This window comes from Bactrocera latifrons, unplaced genomic scaffold (genome assembly GCF_001853355.1).
Source record: "Bactrocera latifrons isolate USDA-ARS-PBARC rearing strain unplaced genomic scaffold, ASM185335v1 scaffold_480, whole genome shotgun sequence".
Classification (NCBI taxonomy): Eukaryota; Metazoa; Arthropoda; class Insecta; order Diptera; family Tephritidae; genus Bactrocera; species Bactrocera latifrons.
Genome location: NW_017537135.1, coordinates 1 through 10405, shown reverse-complemented (window position 1 = coordinate 10405; position 10405 = coordinate 1). Strand labels below are relative to the sequence as shown.

Here is a 10405-nt window from a genome sequence, read left to right as displayed (position 1 = left end):
AACGCAGTCAACGTTGTTATAAATATAATTAATATGTTTTTTAAGTTATATATTTTTATACATATGTATGTATTTATTTACTTTGGACATTTGAAGTTTTGATAAAACCTTAAGTCATATGCATATAATTATGTGTACTTGTAAACAGATTTTAAAAAGCCATACGCATAATGCTCACATATTCACATATGTACATATGTAATTTTGTGTTCATGTAAACAAATTTGAAAGAATCATTCGCATTATGTTTGTAAATTTGTCTAGACAAAACTTTGTATGTAAATATATACACCCACCCATTGTTTCATACAAAAACTACGTTGTCACGGACAACCAAACTTTGTCAAAAAGTCAATGGTAGAAAATCGGAGCTGTACCGAAACCGCTTCCCTTGCCGCTGTACATCTTTGCCTACAAACCAGCGTAAATAACTATCTTACCTAGTTCTCAGTCTGCTCTCAAGCCCAGTACATTTGTCATCCGTGTGCTTGTGCTTCTTGGTTTGGTTCAAGACATCCTAGACGAGGCAGCAAGTTTAGAATATTGAGCGTCAAGCAGACTTTTTAGCTTACACATAGTTATATTGTCATCATCATCGCTATCGGATTTAGGGTCGTCCTCTAATTTACAGGGGTCACATTTCCATTGGAAGCCTTGCAACTTGATATTATTATCTAGTTCAGTGAATTCAGGTCTAGTGAGCCCAGTGCATTTAGAATGAGTCCATATACGGCAGCCAGTACATAATACACTTGGTGATTTAGCATGAATGATGGAATTGCATTTGCCACACATGTGCGTCGGCTGTGTGCTTCCTTTAAAGGGCATGTTGGGCGTAAAAACTTGAAGTTTCGGAAAAAATCAGTTATAAAGTAGCACGACACCACACTAAATATCAATTATGTTGTGGTTTTATATTTTTGGTCATGCTGCTGCCTGCTCCATTTACTTGATATGTTGTGGGTAGTTATTTTCCATTCGCATGAACTTTTTTACAATCTCATTTCTTATTTTTAGGTCCTTAGTTAAGGGTCCTCTAAGTTTTTGGTTGGCTGCATTTTTATTTTTAAATTTTACTAGACACAATACAAAACAAATATATATAGCTTTCAAAGCTTTTATAATGCTTTAAATTAATAACTTTTGATATATATTTTATTCCTTGTACAATTTTCTTTCGTTGATTTTTCTTGCAAATCAGCGTTGCCAACATACATATATTTCTAATGTATTAATAGGATTCGTCATCCACTGTAATGTTGAGGTTCCAACCTGAACCCTCAACACTGCTCGTTACGACTTTCCACGCCGAGGTACTTAGGTCCTCATTTTGGTTTCTCACTAGACTAAACCCGAAATCGTAGTTCTTGTCAGCGCTTCTAGGAAAGAATGCCCCCATGCTGTGTAGTTGCGGTATTTCTTCGCCTCTCTTRACACACGGCCGGTGCCTTCCAACCCTCTAGCCTTGTCATGATTTCCTTCAGCCAGGTGGCCGACCTCTCATCTGACAGTCGACCAGCAAAATACCGCCCTCGAAGAAAATGCCGTTAAAGACGCCGGTCTAGCCATCGCCTATCGATAAGGCTAGGCAGTCCTGGAGAGCCGCCAGCTGTTCGGACCCTAGGGCCTCCGCGGGGTGGTTGCGGAGCACACTGCCATCCGGATGCTCCTCACGGCCTCTGCGTACTTACGGCTTGCGGTTCTCGTCGTCTGCGGGTTGGGGTTGACGCGTTTTCCCCTGCCACCTGCGCGTCGCGCATTATTGGGAGAGGGGTTGCTTCCCCTGCTCCTACACAGAGCTCGCTTTTCAGCTGTCTCCGGTGTCATGCCGTCTTGGAGGAATCTAAGGTACCACTTGAGAGTGGCTCCGCTCATTCCTGCTCTGCGTGGGTCATCGTGACCTCCTGGGCGTCCTGGTTCCGGGGTACATGGGATGTTCCCTCGTTGACATCTCCTTTTTCATTCGCGCYCCGATTCCACTTTTGTGAAATCACCCTCCTCTCCGCAGTCGATCCTGCTCGAGGGGGTTGCGGTGGCGGCGTTCGCGCGATTTACCGTTTTCGCGGCGGACACACTACGCTGAGTACCGCTGCAGGAGGGCACGTCGTCATCGCCGCGTGCGTGCTCCTCAAATAGTGATCGTTCTTCCGGCGACAGGGCATCCAGGAAGATAAACCTTCGTCTAGCCCCTCTTGCTTATGGTACTTTTGCTGCTGCTGCTGTTAGCCGTTGTTGATGTTTTGGTTGTTGTTGTTTATTGTTTTTGTTGTTCATTTTGGTCGTACGACCGTTTGTTTTTGTTGTTCATTTTGGTCGTACGACCGTTTGGCCCGGTTTATGCTTAGGAAGGGAAATCTGAAAGGTACATCAATGAACTTATTAATGATTGGGACTGCATTTGGTTGGCCTTCTTACATTTACTCTCATTATAATTTAGGTCGTATACTGCTATAATTTGATGTGACCACTATAGTACTTTACATATACATACGGTTCGCTTTTAAGCGGTTGGAATCCAATACTTTTTAATATGCCGTCCAACTTGATGTTACATTGCTGCCTAGACTGCTTAAGTCCACGCAATGCCTTTTTCAACTTCGGGCAATGATTTCGCTAACGTTTATCTAYAAACTTAGCTGCGTGACATAAATTTCATCAAACAACTCGCTGTTGAAATATGCTGTTGAAACGTCTATTTTGTGCAGATATAAACCTTACTCGGCCGCAATCGCAAAAGTCATTCTTATTGTGCTATACCGTACCACCGGTGAAAATGTATCTTTCTAATTTACACTGTACGTTTGCGAGCAGCCTTTAACTAATCTTGCTTTGAAACGTTCTATTTTACCGTTTTTGTCTTTCTTTAAAGCAAAAACCCACTTGCTGCGCACTGCTTTCGGCCCTTTTGGCAATTCCGCCGTTTGCATATTCGTTTGTTGGTTTCGCCCCATTTACTCAACGAAATATACATCTCTACGAACTATCAATCGTCTCGTCCCACGATTGTATAACCTGTACGCTTTTGATACATCAGAGTATCCTACCAATATGTACTCCTTGCCTTTTGGTTTGAACTTATTGCTTTGCCTCTTATCTAAAGCAATTGCCACACAACCAAATAGACGCAAATGTCCTACCATTGGTTTATAACCATGCCATGCTTCATATGACGTCATCGAGTATAATGCTCTTGTTGGCGCACTGTTTCGTAGATATGCTGCAGTGTAAAAAGCCTCTGCCCGAAGAGTTTCGTTCACATCCGAACTGACTGACATACTCCTCGCCATTTCAAGTAGCGTCCAATTGAACCTTTCTGCAACTCCGTTGTGCTGTGATTTGTATGGTACAGTAAGTTGTCGTACTATACCATTTTCTTTTAAAAAATTATCAAACGTATTATTTACGAACTCTGTACCATTATCGTTGCGTAATACTTTAAGTTTTTTGCCACTTTGGCACCCTACCATGTTTTTAAATTCTTTAAATTTATTGCAGACTTCATCTTTACTCTTAAAAAAATAAACAAAAACGTATCGCGCTTTGTCATCAATAAACGTTAGAAAATATCTTGCGCCACCACAAGTGATGAAATTCTGTTGTTGTTGTTTTAACGGTTATCTAATCTCTGTTTGGGTGGTAAGAGTCATTTGTATCATGCGAGGACTCGTTGCATGCAGGTCATACATTGGGTATGTCTGGGTCAATTCTGGATAAGTAGGAGTTTAACCTGCTACAGTATCCAGAACGAAGTTGCGCTATGGTCACTCCCATCTCTGGCGGCAACTCGAGCTCTTCGTCTGCAATGGGTGGTGGTTTGACTCCAAGAACGCCATTCACGGGGAGGGAGTCGGTGAAGGTGTTGATGGCCCCACTATGAATGGCGGTCAGTACTTGTCGAAAGTCAGTTGGGTCCGAAGCAGATGGGTGCAACTGTTTGGAGAAGAGTTCATTATGCTCCTTTACAGGAAGCATAAGCGTCTCACTGTGGAGGTGTTCTATGGGAGACATAACAAGAAATCCCGTCGTTGTCCGGAGTGCAGTATTCTGGCAGGTTTGAAATTTCTTCATCTACTATCCACTGCATCCAAGCGACCATATTGGTGCTGTGTAGTTAAGGACTGGCCGGCCGATTGCCTTATAAGTTGCCAACAACGTTTCTTTGTCTTTTCCCCATGTGCTGCCGGCTAGCAACTTGAGGATTTTGTTGCGGCTCTGTACATTGGCGATAATCGCATTCGTATGTCGAGAGAAGGAGCATAGAAAACGAGAAAGGTCGGAGAGGTAGTTGTTTACCTTCGAACACATGCCACCGATTCCATTGCCCGACGTCAATATCGTACAATCATCAGCGTACGAGGTTATGGAAACCCCCTCTGGTGGTTGTGGGAGTTTCGAGATGTAGTAGTTAAACAGTAGGGCGGGAGGACACCACCCTGCGGAACCCTCTGTTTAATTCTTCTCATTTTAGATGTTTCCTCCACCTCTTTAGCCCTGGAGGAAGCGTAGTTTTTTCGATGTCCTGCAGTAGAGTTGTGTGGTTGACTGTGTCTAAAGCTTTTGACAAGTCCAACGCTACGAGGGTCGTTCTCTCACAGGGTGGTTCTGGCTAAGTGCTGTGGTGGTGCTGTGCACTTTTCGGAAACCATGCTGGTGACTGGCTAGGCTCAGGTGGTGAGTGAAAGTTGGGAGTACCAAGGCCTCAAGCGTCTTCATTACTGGGAAGAGGAGAGTTATTGGGCGATAAGATTCCCCTTTGTTGGCGGGTTTCCCAGGTTTCAGTAGTGGGACCACTCTTCCGATTTTCCACACATCGTGTATTTGAAGAGTGGTCAGTGACAGGTTGAGGATCTTGGTGAGGTAACTTATTCCCGTTGAGCCCAGGTGCTTTAGCATTAGCATGTTGATTCTATCAGGGCCAATGGATTTGGATAATTTTGTTTTTTTGATGACACTTTGAACCTCTTCATCGGTGAAAGTAWTCGGCGCGCAGTTGTTTGGCTTTTGCGCAGCCGTCGGTTAACACATCTCTTGGCTTTGTCTACCGAAGGTTGCAGTGTGAACTACCGGCTAAAATAGCTCGCGCACTTCTTCGAGTCCGAAGAGGCATTATCATTAGATTGAACTTCAACTCGGTCGTCATGTCTCTTCGGATTAGACAAAGCTTTGACAGTAGCCCAAAGCTTACTCACACCGGTGGAGAGGTTGCAGGACTTCAGGTGATCTATCCATTTTGCCCGAGGATGGTGATAAACCATACGCCGAATCTCCGAATTGAGAGCCCTTATTCGGGGATCCCCGGGATCGGCATGGCGTCTCGCGCTCGTTAGCTGGGCTGCTTCGGTTTGGAAATTGGGACGGATTTCCGCTATTCTTCCAGCCGGGATGAAGCGAGCGGTAGCTGCAGYGATCACCTTGCGGATTTGACATTCGCCAACGCATACGTCATGGGAATAGGTAGARCGTTGAAGGTGCTCTCGGTAAATTCTGTGAAGCCGACCCAATTAGCTGTTTTAGAGTTATGTAGGTGCGGTTGTCCACAGAAACGAAATCGGGAGGCTTCTTGATCGAGATAATTATGGGCAGATTGTCTGATGCGAGAGTTAGTATCGGTCGCCAGGTTATGCTATTTATCAGACCACCACTAACAATGGTAATATCAGGCGAGCTATTACTGGTGCCCATAATTCTGGTGAGGCCTTCGTCATTCATTGTGCAGAATGCCGAATCGTCAATCTGTTCCACCAGCTCCATCCCCCTGCGCTCATTTGACAGGCGGGAATGCCAAAGATCATCGTGCGCGTTAAAGTCGCTTAGTACCAGACGGTTCACACCACGAAGTAGCGCACCTATATTCGGGTGATATCCTGTAGGGCAACATGTAAGTGGGGGGATGTGTATATTAAATATTTCGAGCTCGACAAGAATGAAGCTATGTTGCTTGTGTGAGCTCCTGACCGTGGAGGTCATCTGTTGGCCACTCGGGCTGAGTGGCGGCGCGCGAACTGTGCAGATTGCATAGCCATAGAGGCTTGAGTCGTAGTATTGCGCAGGCAACATGAGGCCACGTAACGCGTGGTCCACTCCCTATGAGTCTTAAGGCCTGGACAGGTCTTAAGGCCTGGACAGGTCTTAAGATGGCTCAATCCGTTGCATGTATTGCACCTGACCGAGGTGCAGTTTGGATGGAGCCTTTTTGCGCATACGCAGCAGAAAAATTCCTCTGGGCCCGAGTTGGACTCAATGCCAGCACGAGTCAAGAGGATGCGGAGCAGCCCTGCTGCAAGGCGTTGCTCTAGTGACGATAAACACAAATTAGTACTCAGCGATCCAAACGGGGTTAAATCGCCGAAAAAACAGCCCTTGGTCGGTTGAAATCCGAATCAATTCCGGTATGCCGTAGGAACTCCGCTGATAGCCTTTCTGTACTGCTTTACGGTGTCTGCGTACATTTGCTAGTCATGCACGCAGTACAACAAATTTCTTGGAGTCCTCTAACCTTCATTCCGCGAACAATTTGCTTCTCATTCAATAATCGTAGGCTGGCAAAATTAATGTGATCATAGCGCGAATGTAACTTCATAGCATCATCAATTGATTTCCTTGAAAAAACAATGTGTTTTTATTTCTCTGTAGAATAAACAGATCCTTATTTGAACGTAAAACTACTTGTTGAATTCTGCAATGTATGCACTGTTGACTGCCTTTGCAACCGTAACGAAGTGTGCAATGCCACATACCCTGATACATACAACACTTCAAAAAATGTAACGTCACACATGTTCGACTTCAAATACACAACTCCTCTGCCAGTAGCTGAAATTTGTTGTTACCCGCTAGTATGATCGCTTGTAAATATTCTTCGAACTCGCGTAACATATTTCGATCGCAGCATAAATGAGGCGCCGCTGTCGACGCACCAAAAACCTGCATGTAACTGTTTCAATCCGACTGTTGTTGTTGTCACTCTTCTGATTGTTGTTTAGTTGTTGTTTTTCTCTACTCTGAGCAACGAAATACCCCTTTTTACAGCAACTTAAACATTTAAAATTTTTCCGTTATATACCGTTCCATAAACACTTACACGTTACCGTCGGTGTGTTCCGAACTGGTACACTTTCGACGATCACCTTCTTCGATCAACTTTATCTTTATTTCTATACCGCAAAAAGAACCGCTACAAAATGTAATCAAATATGCCCAATACTTGTAAATTTTGAGTGGTAAGGTTTGCATGGCCACGATTAACATTTATATCATATTCATATATATTCATCAAAAAATCTAATAAACTCCAATTTACGTTGGGTAACACCGTTAGCATTCCATATACAAATGATCAGTACATTCAATATGTACTTAGAAACTTTGCAACAATTTGTTTTGTGATTTGATTATCTCTTGAATTATATTTTGAATTGTAGACATAAATTGTTGCATACATTGGGTTCAACACTTCCATTTTTTTTTTGTTTTGAGGCAATAGCATTTGCCCAATGTTGCCGTTCACCACATTTGCAAAGCTAACTTGTGTAGCCCTATTTTTAATAGTGCCCGGTTTAGAATCATTTGATTACTTGTTTTTTAAGTCTTTATATACAGGGCAACCCCTATAGTTTGCAGTGTTATTTCACCTACAATTACTACATTTTTTATTTAAATCCTCTTTCTTGAGGGTACATTTTGATCTTTGATGTAAATCACCACACACCACGTAGACACTGCGTAGGATGCAATATTATTTCGTGTGTCCATACTCTTGACAGTTTATTCATTGTACTGGACCGTTTCTTTTTTGTGGTTCCTCAGCGATAACTCTGCGATGGAATTGAAATTTTAGGTTGCAAATGGGATGTGTTTCGTTTTTCTTAAATTGACTAGAATTTGGCATCAATTATATTTTGAACATTGGTTGTGGGACTTTGTTCCTGTTAAAAATGTTTACCACTGATTTAATACTGCAACCATCTTCTTCCAATGCTTCTTTAACATAGTTAGAGTCTACMGAAGACTCTATATTTTTAATGACAACATCTAGGCCTTTYGAGCTCTTCAGTTAGTAAGAGTAGTAATTCTTGTTATTGTTTGACAATTACTTTACAACATCCATGACATCCAATTATTGTTTAATTTTGAGACAAGCGTATTTGAGCTCCGCTCAAGATAGTAGGTGGTACCCTTTGCATCGTCCTTAGGTTGTTTACTCAGTCAGGTAAATCTGTTGCCATTTAGGATTTTTAGCTTTTTATTATTTGGCGTGCCTGGTTGAAACTTTTTGATGTTGACCGCTGATTTAACTGGACATAATTTCCTTTTTACGTTGCGTTGATGTAGCGGTCAATACCAGTCTGAACAAACGGTGCTTTTTCTCTTATACTATGTTCGGACCGACAACGACAACATGTTTTCGTGGGAAAAACTGGTTTTCGCAAGAAAACTTGTGTTTTCGTCCATGTAAAATCTGTCAAACGAAAACACAGTTTTCGTTRAAAACTACTTGAAAACTTACATTCCACTCATTATAATCGGTGCCTGCTCTAGTTTAATCGATTTTTTTGTAAGACATATTTTGCCGGCCCTAAATTGTCACTTGATATTTGTTTACATTCCATACAAAAATACAGCTGTCACTTGGTATTAATTTCAAAAATGGAAAAGCAAAAATATAAAAAAAAAGTTGTTGGAGTGATAGGGCAGAAGCCCTACTAATTGAATTTTGGCAGACCAAAATAAGTGCTTTTCGCGGTCCTAGAAAATACAACCACACAGTGGAGGAAATGGCAATGGAGTTGCAGCAACAAGGTGTGCATTTCGCAGCGGCAGAAATTAAATCGAAAATGCACCTTTCATAGAGATATAGGTATGTACTTAAATAAAATTAAGGAGAAATAGAGTTTTTACATATATATCATGTTTTACAGGAAAGAGAAGACAGCAGTCGGGTCAACAGGCGGTTCTCCCTCGCAGTGGCCACTTTATGATAAAATGAGAGCCGTACTGTTGCCGTACATCAGCTACAACGCCGAGAGCTTAATGGAGGAAAGTTTTCAAAGTAAGAAACATTTGTTTGTAATTCAATATATTATTTATATTTACACACATATATACATTTTTAAAAAGGTTCTACTAACTCCGAACCACTCCAAATTTCTGTGGAAACGGCTGCGTCTTGTACATTTGTTGCTGCATCTCCATTGTYATCACCGGTATGCCTACCATCGCCCTCAGCGATGCCTATGTCGCCAACCGATACTTCTTCGCTGCCAGTRCCGTCTCCCGAGCCGAGTGATTCTGGTAATAAAAGAAGGAATAATTTTCAGAGCATTATATTAAAAAAAATTAAAAAAATTGCAAAACAGCTCGAGAAAGTAAGTCAAGAATCCATTGTGTTATATGGTGCACTCACCTTTCTTTCACTTCACCAAAAACAATCTATAGCGGAAAAAAGCTGATCTTTCGTTGCGGATGGTTTTATTTACAAAAAAATGGAAAATTRCGCCAACACAGTTTATTTAAAAGTATTGCACCAACACAGTTTCTTTGAAAAAATGAAAAAATTGTAGCTACACGGTTTTTGCGGTGCGGTTAACTCCGTTATAACGCGGTTGGTTTCCCAAGAGGATGGCGGCGGATAAAAGGAAACTGGATTTACAAAAGTCTGACCGATCGCTGATAATGTCGTAGAACGAACTGAGCTTGGGGCTAGTAATCGGTCCTTCTTTATCCCCGTTGGTGCTGAATAGAATGGTGTGACTGCTGTGGTTGGTGTACGTGTGTGTAGGTGTCGGTGTGCGCTGCTCTCGTGAGTAGTGTAGAATGTGGGTTCTAAGCATAATGTGGTGAATGTGGCGTGTTAGTGATGTAAGTTTGAGTCGATGTGGTGTGATAATGTGGTGTGTGTGTGTTGAGGTCGGGGGAGGATGCTTATTTGTACATCCTGGCCCCCCTAGGCGAGTATCTAGCCTAGTAGCCTCTGAAGCCGTTGCAGCGTGGCTACCACGTTGCTGAGGCCTGTCGGGCGGCTCGATTGTGACCTGTGCTGGCGTCTCCGGTTCGGCGTGGGAGTGCGCTGACGCCAGGAATGTGACCCCTCTATACGGTATGCCGGTCTGCGCGGTTGCGATCGCGAGGGCCTTTGGATGGCATTACGGCTGCGAGGCACATCACGACGTCCGGCGTCGGGTACAGCGGTGCGGTGTAGTAGGGTATGGTGGTGCCGCATGCATATTTGGCACTGATAGCCCGTTGTGCACTCTTGCGTACGATGGGTGGGCGCCAGACAATTTAAACAATGGCCATGTGCCTGAGCGACCTGCTGGCGTTGCTGAGGGGTCATCCCCTTGAAGATGCCACAGCGTGGCAACCGATGACGACGGCGACATAGGGCGCATTCGAGTAGTGGTGGTTC

General features: G+C 43.2%; 1 protein-coding gene across 1 annotated transcript; it reads left to right on the top strand.

Moving 5' to 3' along the window:
• Window positions 1-8628: 8628 nt before the first annotated feature.
• LOC108973493 lies at window positions 8629-9531 on the top strand. The gene is made up of 4 exons (XM_018940792.1): window positions 8629-8857; window positions 8919-9049; window positions 9118-9365; window positions 9436-9531. Exons 2-4 carry the CDS (start codon window positions 8983-8985, stop codon window positions 9511-9513), a joined length of 393 nt encoding a protein of 130 aa, XP_018796337.1. The 5' UTR covers window positions 8629-8857; window positions 8919-8982; the 3' UTR covers window positions 9514-9531.
• Window positions 9532-10405: the final 874 nt, after the last annotated feature.